Genomic DNA, 18,895 nt, shown 5'->3' on the forward strand with positions numbered 1-18,895 from the left:
AGCCCCTAGTGTGCATCCAGCTCGGCCGGGCACAAAGATCTAACTGAGGCTTGGAGGAGGGTCATAGTGGGAGGAGCCAGTGCACACCAGGTAGTCTAAAAGCTTTCTTTTAGTTGTGCCCAGTCTCCTGCGGAGCCGCTGTTCCCCATGGTCCTTACGGAGTTCCCAGCATCCACTAGGACGTCAGAGAAAAATAAATTTTACTATACCTGATAAAATGTCAAATGCACTCCGGTGACTACATGGTTGGATCTCAAGTATACTCGGCTCAACATATATGCCCCCAATGTATGTGACTGAACTTCCAGAAATCAAAATAAAATACCTACAACCCACCTATGTCCATACGCTGAAACTCCTCCTCAATGCTGAGCAGGCAAAGTGCGTGCAGATACAGAGCAAATACACATGTGCGAGTCATTCTGAAATGTGTTACACTCTGACAGAGGCAATATCACATGCAGGTGCCTCAGGGCTTGTGCTGATATACAGTGATGAGGATGAGTATGATGATGAATTGCAACAGTCAGTTGCTTCTAGATGATTTGTATTCACTTGTATTCACTTGATTGTACATAGATTATCAATATGACTTTCTGGGAGTATTTTGTAACTTGCATTTGTGTTTTTGTTTATGGCCTGGTTGTGTGTAACCAGGTGTAAGTACACTGGACATAAGCTGGGCACATATACAGAGCTGCCTGCCACTTGAGATTCATCCTACAGACAGCATAGGGGGTGTAAATGTTTTATAACTTATTTTTTTCACGCATGGGTGTCCAAATCGATATAAGACACACGGGGCCAAATGTAATAGAGTGAGAGTTTCAGAAAGTGAGAGATTTGGTAAGGTTTTTCAGTTTCTTTTAAAGTGGCAATCATTTACACTGCAAAACCAGGTTGATCTTGCTGTGTAAATGATTGCCAGTTTGAAAAAAAACTGCAAAACCTTTCCAAATCTCTCACTTTTTGAAACTCTCACTCTATTACATTTGGCCCACTGTATCTAAGTACCAGGTACACTTTGCTTCTCCAGGCATCCAAAACTTAGGGGGGATTCAGTTCAGCGTGATGGGTCGGCGTGATAATCAGCTACACATTACCGCTTAATACAGTAGCCAAACATTGATTATTTTTCACCTCTATGATGTGCGAGGAAAAATTAGGAATGTTACCAGATAAATCACCTTTGCCAACCTTTCCGAAGGCACTTTGAGGCCACACCGCTCAACAGAATTCCCGCTTAGATTCTGAACCAGAGTGTCTGTACTTTCTAGGCAGCTCAGTTGTACTGAATTTGGTTATAATGTAGTCATTTTATTTCTCCAATATGTGTCAGGGAAGGGGTGGAGAGGGGGGTGACAGGCCAAGACTGTGGTAATGGTAAAGAAGAGTCAGGTGTATATAGGTAAATGGAGCAGCTATCTTAGTTTTATTTACGTAGTAAGTCACAGGTAACACCCACCTCTCACTGTAAAATAACTTGTCCAGCATTTAACAAATGGTAAAAAGATTATAAAGAGAAAGAAAAGAAAACCTGCCGATAAACAATGTAGATTTCACTTGTAATGCACTAATTTGTTACCAGAGTAAAATAGGGCCTGATTTATAGTTGTACAGTACTGTACAGCCGCAGGGAAGCAGCCGTGCAATACCATACAACTAATACCCTAATGCAGCAGGAGGAGTCTGTAGGAAACAGATGCTTCCTGACAGCATTTGTGATCCGAGTGCAGTGTCCAAAGACGCAGCATCGGATCACCATCACGACCATCGGTAGCAAGCTCGCAGCCCTCGCCCATTTGGGTAAACCTCTGCTTTCTTAGAATGACTGCTGGCACTGCGCAGCCGAGGCCAGGAAACCTGCGTCCGAAATACACAAACCCTGGCCTCCCCACTCCCAGAAAACAGGACAACACGCCCCCCGTTTTCATGAACCCCCATTAAACGGCAGGCTGTCAATCAGGCTGTGGCTTGGGGGCACTGCATGTGATCACACAGGACCCGTTCTGCCCATAGTCGGATATATATTGTATGTAAACCATCGGGTTAAACTACATCTCTGGATCAGGCCCATACTCTCTAACCTAATTAGAAAGTTATTCAGGTCATCCACAACAGTGCTCGGGCAACCTGTATAAAACCTAAGAGAGTCAGAGAACATAGCGCAATAATCTGCATTGCATAACTGCTTATAAACAGACAGCAGGAACATACTGGATACCTGAGACTGCAGTTTAGCATCATTACTCATTTGACATTCTAGGACAATGGAGTCAATACGGTCAGGAAAAAAAAAATTACTTTTCAAATACCCCTGTACTTACTTCTGCTTGCGGCATTTTAGACTGCCTGTTCTATTTATTGGCATAAATTATTTTCCACACTACTTGCACGGACTAGCCACTTATACTGTAGATCACTACTTAAAACCTAATTTGGGCCAGCAGAGTAGAACTGGATCCTTGCACCACCATGCATCAATGAACAAAGGGGACAAGTGTTCCTTAAGATTTCCGAAAAATACACACATGGGAGTCACTGTGTATGCCCTCGTGACATGTGTGACGAAAACAGTCATCCTGCTAGGCAGGAACCCCCTTTCTAACCAAAGGGTCTGCAAGCTGTGACCTTATGTTCCACTCTCACCACTGGTCATCATGGAGGCAGCCTCATAGGACTTCACAGCATCTCTTTTCTTACTTCTCTGGGGGGAATTCAACTGATTTAGGGTGCCTGCAGCTCCAGTCTAAAGTGACAGGAGCTATTAAACGGTTTGTGCAGATGAGCACAAGTTCTGCGGGCGCCCCTTTATTTCTGCTCACACCCTCCTAAGGTACCCAGCATAAGTCCGGCTTTTGGGTACCAAAATTGCTGTTTCGGCAGCCCGCACAAAATAATTTGCATAGATTCAATAGATAATGGTTGCCCGCGGCACTCATGCCCATCTGCAGAACTCTGAATATTGCACGTTCTTGCTTACACACGGCCAAAAAAATTGAATTCCCCTTCTGAAGGTATTTTATGTGTTGGGGACATTGTTAATGGGAAATGCCTAGGAGCTTGGACTACATCCAGTTAAGGCTGGAAAATTAACTTAGACCCTAGTTAAAAAAATAAAAATAAAATCCCTCCAGAAAGAATGCTGTCCTAAGAATGAAGATCAGGGACTCTATCATAACTCCCCAGGAAATAAGCAGCTTCCTAATTTGGAACATAGCCTACATATATCATGATGGTGGCTTGATTTGTACTGTTTCCAGGTGAATTATAATACATAGCTGACCATGGATAATCTGTCACCTTCTCCTAGTAATATGGTATAAGGTAGCATTACAATCTATAACTTAATTTTACCCAATAGTGTCTTCCTGAAATATACATTCATTTTTCAAAGGGCTCCATGGTACGGCTCCCAGCCCAAACTTTACACTGGGGCTTATACTCTGTGGGGTGGTGTATGTCACAGAGATTGCAGCATTGGGTGCTCTGCGGCGCAAAAGGGGGCAGATTAATACATTTTTCGCAATTAGGTGATATAGCACAGTCTCTAAGAGGATCTATATGGGACACTATTATATCAATGGGCCTAATTCAGACCTGATCGCTGCTGTGCGTTTTCGCACAGCAGCCGATCAGGTCTGAACTGGGCATGCGCTGATGCCGTAGTGCGCCGGCACATGCCAGACAGCTGATGGTCATCTCAGCCCATCGATCACCTCTGCCTGACTGACAGGCGGAGGCAGTCGCTAGATGGGAGGGGGCAGGCTGGCGGCATTTGGCCGCCGTTTTAGGGGCGCAGTCTGGGCAAAGCAGGCATGCCCGGACCGTGCGGGGGGCGGGTCGAGGCGGCTGACGGAGCACGCAGCCGATGCGTACCTGGACAGCGACGAGTAGCTCCCTGCTTTTGTACTTGTGCGGGGTGGGGTGGTGGTGGTGGTGGTGGGGTAGGGGGGGGGGGGTTAGGGCCTGACATGCTGGGTGGCCCCCCGCATGTCTGAGTAACTGATCGTAGCCGTGCAACGATCAACTCTACTCTGAATTAGTCCCAATACCCTTACTAGATCAAAGCAGCAAGAAAACAAAACAGACTTGGCACAGACACAAAAAAAGTCTGAAGTGTCATATGTACATATTATTCAGCACTTAAAACAAAGGTTTAATATGTGCTAATTTATTTGAACCAACAGTTATATCCTCCAGAGAAAATGACATCAGGTCACGATGCGCAGTGCGCACAGCCAGGAGCAGGGGAAGTTGGAAGGAGAGAGCCCGGCAGTGTCTGAGATTGCTGATGAGGCTCAACGCTGCCCGGCATTGAAAATAAAAGGGGGTTGGCTAATCCTGGAATCCCCAGGATTGAATCCCGGCCAATTTTAAGCCTGAATCCCGGGATCCAGCAGATCCCGATCCCGTGATTGGCCACCATAGTTGGTAGCCGTGGTGTAATTGTACACTATTGGGCCTCATTAGCCCCTCGCCCTTTATCATCAAACTGAAAAGAGATCACCCAACCTGGTGAGCAGATTCTTTCTGCAGCTATTTCAGCAATGCTATTCCATAATCTACTTGTAAAATCAATACCACAGACCATTCTGCTTTCTATTTCATTAAATTCATGCTGATTTTGATTTTATTCCAGTAGCAATATAGCGCTAACAAATGATGACGCACAATAAACTCACAGTCCTTCCATCTCATGAACAAGCCACAACATAGACCTATGTTCTACACTCAAATAATATCATTTGCAATTGATTTAGCAATTGGATTATTCAATATGACAGAATTATCGTGCTCAAGCAGATTGCATCAGTGCCAGTGGAAGTAACCCCCTTTTATATGTGTATCATGTTGAAACTACTATGACCAAACACATGCAATTAAAGGTTAGTCCAACTGGACAACAACAATGAAAAAACAAACAGTTGAAAAGACAGAAGTGGATTCCTGACAGGACTGACATGTATGATAAAGCAGGCAGCAGTTACAGTAAATGCCATTAAAAAAATACAAACTCAGGAGAAAGGATCTCCACTGCACTTGAGCGCAGATTTACCTTCCTCGTCGTCTATATTTTGTTTTCTTTTTTTCCGTGATTTTGAGATCTTCTTAGATTTCAGTTCCTGTACTTCCTGAATCCGCTGGTGAACTGAAAGCAAAAATCAGCAGCTTAGCACTAGAAATAACACTGAAAGAAGTGGAACCCTAGATCTGTGTGTTCGTATACTACTACTACTACTACTAAAATATTATAAAAATGTAACTTTGAGGAAATTATGGGTGTTTTCAACAAAAATAACTGTCTTTTGTGCAATATGTCTTTATAAGCAAAAATTAATGTGTTGTGTGGGAGCACCAACCTGCCATTAAAGGCACGCTAGCCCTAAATTCCCTTAGAAATATCAGGATACAAATGTATTATATCTATATATGTATGCAGCCATATGCTATAAGGCAGTTACTATTCCTGCTTGCAATACCTACAATGTATTAGTGATACTGCACTACAAAGCCTAAATTATGTCTGATGTATGATGTATGATCACCCTCTATCACAATTAAACAATCAGTTTTCATCTGCTCAGGTATGCCATGTAATCTATTTAAAAGGTGTGAAGGATTTGGCATGTGTGTGTTTATGTATTGTATGCAGACGTTTGGGTTTTATTTAGTATTTTTGATGTATGCAAGTTCAGACCATAATTACCATAATGAGATGAAGTATTGTTGTTCTTACCCTCCCAACCAAGCTCAATACCTAATATGGGTCTAACTGTAGGAACATGGGTAGGAACATGGGTCTAACTGTAGGAACATGGGTCTAACTGTAGGTGGCTGTAAAATGAGCAATCAGCATACATTTAAAAGACACCGTAACAATGCTTTTTTGAATGATGCTCAGAAAGTTGGGGGATCATCATTGATAAAATCAACATCAATATAATTGCACGATTTATTTGAAGACAACAGACTATTGCAGGCACACACAGGCTAGTTTGTTAATTCTTTCCACAGATAACCATGTTACACAAAGTGTTAAATTCACGTGGTTTATAGATCATGCATGAGTAAGTGTGTGTACTCAAAAGTGCATGCAGCAACTACCCAATCATTGACACAATGCTTTTCAGAGCCTCAACAAAAGTCATTAAAGAGTCATGAAAATGCCAAGAGCAGAACAATAGGTAAGAATTTATAACTAACCAAGCCACAACACATATAGCGGGCGAGATTCAATTGTTTTGTCACCAGCAGCCAGTAAATGGAGCCCAACAGAGCCATTCAATTGTTGCTCCGTTCGGGCGCAATCGGCTGCCGGTGCTTGCTTGCAGCTCTCTCCCCCCCAGTGGGATGGTGAGCTGAAATTAGCAAAAAGTGACCCGTTTAAACACTGAAACTGGACTTTTCGAGTCGTGCTCATTACTTTGGTTGGGTTTAGCTGCTTTATGCGGCTAAACCAGACCTCTCTGGGTACGACAAACGTGATAAAAAGGCACAATTGAATATTACCAACTCCATCTCCTATCACTTTAGACGTGAAATCAGGATCAATAAACAATTGAATATCGCCCACTAAGAGAAATGATGACCAATAAGGTTTACAAGAGGAAGATGACGCAAACACATTTTCTAATGCTGGTCTTTAATAATGTATATGCTAATCAACTTCATTTCCCCCCCTAATATATACAGTTTCAACCTGTAAAAATATAATCAGCAGGCCTCTATAATATCTGGGTAAAAGTCACTTAACTACTGACCTTTTAATAAGTTTCTAAATAAAAAAACAATTCAATCAAGTAATTGTGACTTTTTCCTGACTAATAGAACTTTACATTATTATTCCCTATTATCCTAGGAGTAAACCTCACAATAGAACACTGTGCTGGCAGCAGAGCATACACCATGTAGCAACTTGCCAGGCTGATGTACACAGTTTCATAATTTACATGAAAAAGATTAAATAAATGCGCAGAGCACAGTGTGTGCCCAGAGAGTCCACTGAAAAATCCACACCTGCTACATAAAAAGCGGCGTTATGTTTCATGACACACCTGGTGTGGATATGTCCATCATCCCTGAAGAGGGCATGAGTGCCATAGTAACATAATGCCAAAATCCCTAACCACTGATACTGTTACTATTCAAAATAATATTTTAATTAATAAATAGCAACTGTGTAATCACAGCAAGGATAACCAAAAACTAATGCTGAATATAATAACCACAATATAACATACACCTTTATATATTTTTATTTTCGGTGTTGATCAGTCTTAGAAATGAAATGTTCTATTCTACAGAAGAATACAATTATGAATTATGGCTGAGGAACTATATTTATGGAATTAAGGTGCCAGGAACAGGGTTGTACAGTATGAATGTTAAAATATACATATCCATGTTCTAAAGGCTGTTTTTAGGAATGGAGTCCAGACCTCCCGGAATGTTTCCTCCCATAGGTTAGCTCCAGATACACATAACTCTGTATAATTGCAGTGTATATAAATAGTAAGTGACAATTTTTGGATATTCTGATCACTAGGTCAGGCCAGCGCCCACATTACAAGGAGGATGTGCTACTCCCCCTGATTACGGACTGGCAGTAGATTATACAGTCTGCTGACTGCAAAAAGAACATTAACACGTATTAATTACACCCTTCAATGTACACTCTAAGTAGCATGAAATGGACTATTACTGAACATGACACAAATGTGTGTCTCCTATGTTATGGGTTCCATGGGTGAAGCAAATTCGATTGTGCATTAGGTCATATGATATGGTGACGACTATACTTCCTTACTAGTTATTCTAGGGAAACAGCATTGGCAAACATTCATATGTGCTGCTTTTCTAAGACAAAGCTAACAGGCAGTTCTGCTACTTTTCTCAGAATACACCAAGCCATGTTTTGCAACTACGTGTACAAATACAGAATACTACCTTAGGTGTGTCCACTTCATATGCAATACTCAAAAGCAGTAAAAAAACACAACACAAAATAAAAACAATCCACATATATAAGGGGCATTAATATATGCCAAACGTGTTGTAGTATCTTCAGCAGGCTGAGGCAAGATATGTCTCGCCTGTTGTAGAGCAGCCAGACAGTGACGGGGACCTTTGTACATTTACAATAGTTGGAAATCACTACTTGACTATCTCGGTTGTATAATCCATTTACATAAAGGTACAAATCCTAGTTGTCACTAAGACTTTAAATACTAGAATTTCTAGAATCAAGATTATGCACCAGCTATTGACTTCTACATTAAAGAAGCAAAAATTATTAAAATATGTCAATAAAAATAAAAAGGGGGAATTGAAACAGTGTAAGTGGGGAAATAACCTATGTTTTAGTAAAAGTGTATGAAGACATAATGGACGTTTACTCTAACATACTGTAAGTTATTTCCCACTCATATGGTTCCCCTTTTATTTTTTTTACATCTTTAAATACAGTCCAGTGACTTTTGCAAGTATCAACCATACAAACTGCAACCTTTCAGCACATTTCCATTGCAATCAAATATGCATTCCTACATACTAGCACACAGGCAAATTAGACTAAGTAAGAAAATTGTTGTGATGCACTTAGTGTCCTCATTATTCAGTACAGCACATCCTTGTGCTAATTTATATAAGAGTAGGTTTAACACAAACTAGTTATGCTGATGTGTAGGCTAAAAGAACAGGTTCTCTCTGTCTCCAGTGCATACCCAGTGACTAGACTGCATTGTAAATATGTATCTTGGGTAATATTTGGAGAATGCCTTGTGCCTAAAGGCCCATACACCCTGGGTGATTTTGAGCTGAAAGCAGGTCACTTTTGGTGTGTTGAGCTGCTTTCAACTCAAAACCGCCCAGTGTGTATGCCCTGGCAATGGCTCCCGCTACATCGCCGACGCTGCCGTTCATCTGCTGGTATTACCAGTAGATGAACGGCGGGGTGAGCGGCTTTCCATAGCGTCCTGCTATGGAAAGCCGCTCAACCCCGCTGACATCGCTGGGCAGGGGGGAAAAGCGCTCAGTGTGTATGCACCTTTACGCTGTAAAATAAAGGGGAAAGTAAATCTTAGACCTCTGCAGATGTTTGCTAATACTGACTTTACTTTTATTAGTACTCTCTGTGCTGAGTGCTTTGTGTAGTGCCTATGAGCAGAGCCGTAACTAGGGATTCAGGTAACCCTGGAAAAGAACCTCCCCATCCATATAATGTATTTAATGGTCTATTTGGGGAAACTGAGGAGCACAAGGCTGTGCAGTAGAAAGGAACGGGTGATGTGCAGGAAGGATGGGAAAGCGAGAGGACAGCAAAGATGTATTAGGATGGGGGGGGGGGGGGGGGGAGAGGGGGATGACTGAGGGGCAAGATACGAGCCCTTGTTGGATATATGCAAATGGAGCAAATTATAGCGTATGCAGGAAGGGCATGACCAGAGTTAGAGAGGGGGGCATGATATTATGCCATTTTATATTCCCCCCCGAATAATGTTCTGCAGGGTATAGTCAGAACGATATGAGCTTTCTCTATACTAATACCAGTGCAATAATGTCAGTAAGGAAGCTCAGCCTCACTGTGGTGACAGGGCGAAATCTCTGGTTCTAGCAGTGACAAGGTCCTATGTAGCAAGCTGCATGCTCCTCGCTTCTACATCTTCAGTACCAATGTCACTTTCATCATCACTGACAGAGCCCGACCTCCCTGCTCTATGCTGTCTGACTACAGCTGCTAAGACACAGAGGCTGCAGCCTGACACTAGCCATGGGGTGCTCCATCCCCTCCCTCTGATTGTTACGAATACAGATACCGCTGAACACAGTAAGTGAACCTCAATGTAATGAGTAGTAATAATAAATGTATAGAAAGGTCATCTGGGTAGCAGACAGGTCCCTAGGGGATGACAGGCAAAGCCAGGTGGTGTGCCACCTCGACCAGTGCCCTTGGCGAATGCCATCCTGACCAACCCTTAGTTATGGCCGTACCTATGAGACAATAGGGGGTAAATGTAATACGGTGCGAGAAGACGGAGGTGTGGGCGTTTGTATGAGAATGCCCGTATTTTGAAAGCGCCAATCATTTACAAGGCAAAGCTTGCATTGTAAAATGATTGCCTCTTTAAAAACATGGGCATTCTCGCACAGACTCCTGCACCCTATTACACTTACCCCTAGATGTTTATAAAGTGCAATTTTACAAAAGTGACACTTTACAGCTGGGGAGCAGAAATAGAGAAAGTAGTATTTTTTCAGCCCAATGCTTTTGGCTGAAAAATTTAAATAGTTCCATAATATTTGAACTAGAAAAAAAATGCTGCTTTTAATCTGTTCTTTAGTATCTGATAACCTGATCTAATTTTTAGAATGTTTCTGAAAAGTGTCTCAGTTCGTCCCTGTGCTTTTATTTAAAAGGGTACAGTTAAAAGAAAAAAGTTTCCTCAGTCAGCAACTTCAAATCCTCTGAGCGGAAGTGCCCCTCTGAGCATCACAGCTTCCTGAACAGAATGATTTACTGAAACTCAAGTCAAAGTTTCCATATTGTGATCAATATCCCAGAAATTCCCCCTACATTAGATTTAATGGCTTCTATTGGGTAATAACAAGCCCGGCAGCTCTCTGCCTCCAGCTGGTTTTTACCTTGTGTAAATTCCATCCAAACGCACTGCCAGACGTGCATTTCTTCCATCCAAACCTCAACTACAGAGACTACATACTGTACTAAAACAATTCTCTTCTGACACCATTCACTCTAGTTCATTGGAAGATCCCTGGCATTTATTAGCGTACATTTGCACATTTTTCTGCAACACTGTATGAGCCGTCTTAGCACTGCTTATTATAACGCTGAATGCATGTTTACTTTTACTAAGGCATCTCACGCACCTCTGATCTAGACTGATCATAAGTCTCAGATATTAGGAGTCGTACAGCACATCTAACACTATACTTTCGCCATCAATTACAAGAATCGTAATGGATACCAAGATCATATAACGTAAAAAGACATAGGTAAAACTCAGTAGTACTTACTATTAAGATCACTAGTTTCGTCCAGGTGTCTGTAAATGTATCCTTCCAAGTATGACTGAAATTTTGGAGATGGGGAGAAAAAGCCCAAACTGATAGCTATAAGTTCCCATCCCCAAGACAGGCTTCTGTAAGACATGTTATTTGTGGTCTGTCTCACCAGTTGCATATACAGTTCATCCCGTAACCCTTGCAAGGTCCAACACTTGGTCACTAGCACCAATGCCACCTGGTTCCTGTCTGTCCGGGCCTGACGATCTCCCATGTAAATCTGAACCAGCTTGAACATCTCACAAGCTTCTTTCTTGATGACCCTATTGCTGGTGATTAGCATGGGCTTTTTGATGGAACCACCATTCCAAGAGAGCATATTGGATATTGAGAGTCTTCGGCGGAAAATGCCCTGTGTATGCATGTTGAGATTTTTGGAGGCCCAATCCACCATGCTTGTTTGAGAAAGTGGTTTCCTCAAAGTAGTATAAGGAAATTGGTATCCAGGTCCAAACGTTGGCTGCCCCCGACTTTCACATGCAGGATTTCCCTCTAGAGTTCCACTCTGAAATCAGAATGAATAAGGTTACACTGTGAAACACTACCTGTTTCATCTGGAAAGCTAAGAAGTAATCATCAGTCTGCAGACTACTACTTTTTTAAGCATATGGGCAATTACTACTATTTTACTTGGGTATACATGTGTGATTGTTGCAAGCAATCAGTTATCCTTCATATAGTCTCCTGAAACAGAATAATACAGCTCTGCGGGCAATGCAAGAATAAAACAAATATATAAACTGTGTGTGTTGCATATATCCAGAAATAGAAGTTGTGTCTATAGCAAGCTGCTAACCAATGAGTGGGAGAACAGATTGGGTTTGAGGATTCAGCACTGTACACCTTTGCTGTATGCAGTGCTATGAATGTAAAATAAACGCCAGCACACAACAACTCCCAGCTCCATTTTAGTCATGTGTAAATTGCAGAAAAACATAAGAATCATCATGAGTGTAAGATATACAGTACTGTGCAAAAGTTTTAGACAGGTGTGGAAAAAATACTGCTAAGTAAGAATGCTTTCAAAAATAAAAGTGTTAATTTATTTTTATCAATGAACAAAATGCCCAAGTGAATGAACAGAAGAGAAATCTAAATTAAATCATTATTTGGTATTAGGTGTGACCACCCTTTGCCTTCAAAAGAAGCAGCAATTCTTCTAGGTACACTTACAGTTTTTGAATGAACTCGGCAGGGAAGTTGTTCCAAACGGGTATGGCACTCAGGGTCGACAGGGTCTAGGTCGACACACATTAGGTCGACAACTATTGGTAGACAGCGACCAGGTCGACACAGGAAATTGGCCGACACAGCAATTAGGTCGACATGGAAAAAAGGTCGACATGAGGGTATGTGGGGGTTTTGTGGGTGTCGTTTTCTTTGTAAAGTGACCGGGAACCCCAATTAGTGTCCCCTCTCACAGGTTACCGTTTCCAATTGTAGTCCACGTGGATCATAAAATATGAACAAGTAAAAAAAAAAAAATGTAAAAAAAAATTCATGTCGACCTTTTTCCATGTCGACCTTGGTCGTGTCGACATATTTCCTGTGTCGACCTACTCAATGTCGACCAATAGGTGTCAACCTAATGTGTGTCAACCTAGACAGTGTCGACCTAGAGTCCGATACCGTTCCAAACATCTTGGATAACTAACCACAGATCTTCTGTGGATGTAGGCTTACTCAAATACTTCTGTCTCTTCATGTAATCCCAGACAGACTCGATGATGTTGAGATCGGGGCTCTGTGGGTGCTTTATCATCACTTCCAAGACTCCTTGTTCTGCTTTATGCTGAAGATAGTTCTCAATGACATTGGCTGTACGTTTGGGGTCGTTATCCTGCTGCAGAATAAATTTGGAGCCAATCAGATGATGGTATTGCATGATGGATAAGTACCTGCCTGTATTTCTCAGCATTGAGGACACCATTAATCCTGACCAAATCCCCAACTCCATTTGCTGATATGCAGCCCCCAAACTTGCAAGGAATCTCCACTATGCTTCACTGTTGGCTGCAGACACTCATTATTGTACCGCTCTCCAGACCATCGGTGAACAAACCGCATTCTGCTGTTACAGCCACATATTTAAAATTTTGACCCATCAGTACAGAGCACCTGCTGCCATTTTTCTGGCCTTGTTTCCACACCGAAGCTATGGCTTTTTGGCTGCAATTTTTCCATGAAGACCACTTCTGGACATATTTTTCTGAACAGTTGATAGGTGTACCTAGGTCTCACTGGTTTCTGCCAGTTCTGAGCTGATGGCACTGCTGGACATCTTCCGATTTTGAAGGGAAGTAAGCTGATGAGTCTTTCATCTGATGCACTAAATTTCCTTGGCCGACCACTGCGTCTACGGTCCTCAACATTCCCCATTTCTTTGTGAGTCAATGATGAGAAATACAGGTGGGTACTTATCCATCATGTAATACCATCATGGAGGCGTCTGATTGGCTCCAATTTAATTCTGCAGCAGAACAACAAACTCAAACATACAGCCAATGTCATTAAGAACTAATCTTCAGCATAAAGAATAAGGAAACATGGAAGTAATGGTATGACCCCCACAGAGCCCTGATCTCAATAGTATGTCTGGGATTACATGAAGAGACAGAAGGATTTGAGCAAGCCTACATCCAAAGAAGATCTGTGGATAGTTTGCCAACATGTTTGGAACAAGCTCCTTGTCGAGTTACTTCAAAAACTGTGCAAGTGTACGGTACGTAGACGAATTGATGCCGTTTTGAAGGCAAAGTGTAGTCACCACAAAATATTGATTTGTTTTCGATTTCTCTTCTGTTCATTCACTTTGCATTTTGCTAATTGCTAAAAATGAACTAGTAACACTTACATTTTTGAAGGCATTCTTACTTGTAGCATTTCTATCTAGGAACGCCATTGTAGCTAGATTGATTCAAGGACATTTTCGCCCTGGGCTCCACATGGTCTACAACCAACCCAGCTTGAAATGCCTGCAGGTATGACTTGCAGCGGTAAGTTATTTGCCATACCCAAGGCAGAGACACTTGCCTTAAGGAACACGTTTAGCCAGTTACAACAGTGAGATTGCACATTCTACAGCCACACATTGTATGGGTGACTTTAAACTGTGCACCAGCTACATTCATGGCGGTGATAGGTTCTGCGTTTATCTAAAAAAACAAACAGAATTCTGTGTGATAGGAGATGTGTTCCAAGGTAAATTCTGTGAAACCCATTTAAGGGCACACAAAAGGTATCAACGCAACAAATAGAAAACACTTTATAAAGTAAGGAGCCAAGAAAAATACATTACATTAAGAATAAATCCATTTTATTATTTTTTTTATTATTTACAATCTAAGAGAGTTTTCAGTGAAGTCGGAGATTTTCATTTTAACTGTTATTTCCGGACCATTTGGGGAAGTCATTTTCCTATGGTTCGCTTCCAAAAAAAAAAGCCAAAAAAAAAAAAAAAAGCCAACAGTTATCCATTGTGAGAAGCAAAATCAGCAGATGCCACTTTCAGCAATGCTTATAAAAATAAAAAAATTACAGATTACCATAGGATTTCACCAATGCAGATCTTGGTATCCTTACTTTGCCATAATTCAGACTACTGATGAGTTTAGACAAACCCAAATAACAGGAAGAGAACCTCACAATTATTTAATCTGGCAGCAAAAATGAAGCTTGCCTTTTATGAATTGAGCACGTGCGACCATTTTCACACAAGGTGGGCTGCAGAACGTCCTGAAGTGCATAGCATTGTTTTCTGCATTGCACATGCACAGCAAGAAACCATGGATGTGCAATAGCCATGAGGGGGTCCGTAGGTAGAAGTAAAGTGATCATGTACACAATCACTTTACTTTTTCCTTATGTCCAGGGCAGGCTCTTATAGGAGCTTATAGCAGCCAATAAAGAATGCTTATTGACACAACATATGTCGGGAACGATTCTTAATATTAATGGGTTTTGCTGCACATTTCATTAAATATGCCCCTTAAAGTTTAAGTAGATGGTGCAAATGTACATATTTTAATTATTATGGTGCTGCCATTACACAAACTGTAAAATGTTAAAGTTATCAGACAAAGTATCTATCAAGATAATATGTAAAACAAAAATAAAACAAAAAAACATGTACCTGCGATACTGTTCTTGTTGATTCCGATGAGAGTAAACTTGCCTGGCTGGTGACCTTCTTCTCCAAGAAATCTATTTTCTCATAAGTCCGTTTCTGCCGTACCACTTCTGGCTGAACATTTATTTCTGCTCTACCACACTCTCGGATCTCTGTTCCAGGTCTGTACAACGACCTACTGCTGGATGTGATGTCGTCCCTTGAACCTCTCCCCACACCGTTATTTAAGGAGCCAGTCTGAAATCGCACCCGGTTACTCTCTGGAGCAATGTTTTCTGTCATATCTGTGTCCAAACTAGTCTTGCTACCCCTCCCAATGGTGGTCCTGCCGACCACTGTTCTCATCTCAGCAATCAGTTTTTCATTCAAAGCATTGAGTTCACTGCTGCTGCCAACAGAACCAGGTCTTATTTGAACATTCCCTTGTCTCCTACCTTTCCTTTTCCTCAAACTAGGAGAAGGACCTGTGGAGTACCCAGAGTCCTGCTGACTTACCACTGTAGGGTAGTCTTGAGGAAGGCTGTTCTGCCTGTTATGGTGAGCTTCCACATTCTTCAGAACATTAGCTTCCAAGACCCTCCAAGAATGTTTAAAACTGTCTTTTAAGGCTAACGGACTAGGCTGATGTTTAGGTGTAACATCAAGAGATCCTGTAGGAGAAATAGTCTGTTTAGTGGTTTGGTCAACATTGACCATGTGCTTTATGTACTCCCTGCCTGCGGGACTGTACTCTGTAGCAGATGGGTTCCTCTTGTGTTTATTCTGATGAACACTTGGGTAAGGCAAAAGCTTAGGCATCTGTGAATGGCTCTGTAGGCTGTTAGTTGGGGACAAAGGTGGAGAAATTGAGTGCGCAGTCATGCTTTCAAAGTCCATCTCTGCTGGTGGCAAATCATAAATTGGAGATTCCAGAGAAGGCTCATCATATATAGGTGGTGGAGAACCATACCTAGGAGATGAGGGCTGCAGTGTCCCTGTAGGAGTCCTTTGTGGAGTTTGACAAGTGGCCCCATTAGTTAGGACAAGGCAGAATCCACCATTGTCAGTTTTCTTTATTTGCATAGATTGCTTTTGATCAAGAGCAGATTTTGCTTGCATAGCAGAGGGTGGTACCTGTGCACAAGCAGTGGGTCTGGTGACAGGTGCTTTAGGGTTGCTATTTTGAAGTGGTGGGCAGGCTGGAGACACAGGCACCTGTTTCAGGCTATTTACCTTCACCAGCATGGCCGCTTTGGTCCCAGGAACAGGCTGCCACCTGACAAGAGAAAATGGCAAGTAGTAAAAATTACTAATACGTCTAATGTAAACTTGCTAATAGCTTAATATGGTTAATTATACTTACACTTGTTATAATTCTGTTATTTGTAAATGTAAAAGGAATTGCACGTTTACACATCAAAGAATAACCCATATTAACAGTCATGTGACAAAACGGAATTTTAGTTCATCAATACTACTGGCTAGGGACCACTTTATATCACACAAAATAAACAATTGAACATTTATCCCACACTGTACTGTTTATTGTATTATATATTTTTTAAATACTGTTTCCTATTTAAAATGCAAATAAAAAATACATATCACAGTATTAACATGCCCTCACAGATTATACCAGTCTGTGATTTACACATTATACAACAACAATTCAAGTTGGATTTCACTCTCCAAGCTGCACTGATTTGGAATGAATTCATTTTTATTTTATTTTTAAGCAACTTTAAAAATAAATAAATTGACCCGGTAACCCGTTCACACTGCACCTGACCTGGTAATAACCCGGGAAACCCCTTCTTTATTCCCGGGTCAGGCGACCCGGGAATTCGGCAGTAACCCCTTTCACACCGCACAACGACCCGCGCCGACCCAGCAATATAACGGGTCGATACCTGGTTATTTATTTGTGCGGTGTGAAAGGGGTATTACTGTGCTTATCTTAGTGACATCCATGCAGGATAAGGCTGCACTGGCAACACCTATCCTAAAGGCATAACTAGGTCTCACTTTATGACTGCTTATGCTGCACCTGTTCAGTGTACCCAGGTTACAGAGAATGCCATCAGTTCTGACAGTTTCCCTTTAAGTAAGGGATGTAATAGTGATGGAAGGCGTAAGATCATTTTCTGCACGTGTACATTATCACGCACACGCAAAGGCTGGAGACATCAGATTTATCATAAAAACTGTGAGACCAGGAAACCCATAGAGAGATTTTTAGATGCCAGAGCAGCTCTGAACAAGTCCTTCACACTTAGACCCCTGTGTATCCGCTGTCAGATTACTACAACAATGGGATTCTTGTACTTAAGCGCAATTCAAACACAATTGCTTGGCAGAGGCTGAGCAGGGTGGGTCCTGCCCTACTGTGGACAACAGGAAATAGGAACCTGATAAATGGTTCATGGTTTAGGAGCAACAATCAGGCTTTTGTCATGAGAACTTTTTTGCTAATGCCAGTGACAAAGGGGGAGAGTGGGGGTAGGAGACACTGGTAGCTAAAGAAAGGGAATACAAAGGGTTAATAGACTTGGAGTAAATCTGAGCATAAACAGAAGCGAAGGGCAGGAAAGGCAGCTGAAAGTAATAAAGGGGGGAAAAATAGGGGGAAGAGATGAGAAATATGCTGGAGTGTTGGTGGGGCCTGTGGGTAGAGCAATGAAAGAACTAGATGTCCATATTTCTTTGACATGTTCCTACTTGTTCTGTATTTATCTTTATGCACCACAAGCAGACACTATTCACCAGCTCATACTGAATAGCATAGAAAATAAAGGTTTATATTGTTGCCATTTGAAGAAAACCAGTGTTTTGCAGCCCAGTTGTGAATGGTGTGCCAACTTGGTGGCCTCTAATTGTTAAATAAATGTCATGCTTGCTTGGAACTGTACAGACACAGAAGGACTTAAGCAGACATTGGGTTCAACACTCTCTCTTTAAATTCTCCAGAACCAAAATAAACAGGAGCTTCCAGTTTGTGTCTGGCTTCAATAATACAGAATGTGATCTTAATTTACTACAATTTCCGTAACAGTTTCCCCTCCCTCTGATCACTAGCAACAAATGGAGTACAGATTTGAAACCAATTAAAGGACTTTTTATATATTTGCTAGATTCCTGACTCTGAGCTTCATAAAAGCATTAGTGAATTGGTCATGAAGGAATGCATTACATTGCATGTTTACATGCAGCCTGTGACTCTCCGCCTCTTGAATTTCATCACCTAGTTTGGCTGATCCTGCTTGTAGTAAGCCAACAGCCATTGGTTTCTAACCCTTTTTTGCATGAATTAAGATAACATTATACACATTTTTTTATTTATTTATTAGTCTTCAGGGCTTGTTTGTTTTAAACTATAAAACTAAAAAAGTTATACACGTGTCCACTTGAGAGGACAACATGCATCTGCAACATACAAAGTTGCCCTATTATCGTGAAACAGTATTTTAACCGTAGCTCACATTTGTTTGTTTTTCATGTAACCCAAAACCAATCAGATTCTACTGTACCTACTGTATTTTAGATAGTGCTAGATAATTGATTAGTAGAATCTGATTGGTTGCTATGGGCAACATCACCACTTCTATAAATCCTATTAGTACCATTTTTTTCAATCAAATACCAATTCAATTTACTGTCCTAAAATATTTCTTGATTAGGCTAATTTATAATGAGCAAGTGTTT

General features: G+C 41.4%; 1 protein-coding gene across 4 annotated transcripts in view; it reads right to left on the bottom strand.

Moving 5' to 3' along the window:
- The window catches only part of LOC135055744 (rho GTPase-activating protein 39-like), a 152,292-nt gene that overhangs the window by 42,556 nt on the left and 90,841 nt on the right, over positions 1-18,895 (bottom strand). For 3 of the 4 annotated variants that reach the window (XM_063960153.1, XM_063960154.1, XM_063960156.1), the window contains 3 exons: positions 15,218-16,469; positions 11,038-11,590; positions 5,060-5,152 (listed from right to left, as the gene is read on the bottom strand). In XM_063960153.1, the coding sequence (XP_063816223.1) occupies positions 5,060-5,152; positions 11,038-11,590; positions 15,218-16,469 (1,898 nt within the window). The remainder of the gene's footprint in view (positions 1-5,059; positions 5,153-11,037; positions 11,591-15,217; positions 16,470-18,895) is intronic. The other variant, XM_063960155.1, reaches the window with a different exon arrangement.

This window comes from Pseudophryne corroboree, chromosome 3, assembly GCF_028390025.1.
Source record: "Pseudophryne corroboree isolate aPseCor3 chromosome 3, aPseCor3.hap2, whole genome shotgun sequence".
Taxonomy (NCBI): domain Eukaryota; kingdom Metazoa; phylum Chordata; class Amphibia; order Anura; family Myobatrachidae; genus Pseudophryne; species Pseudophryne corroboree.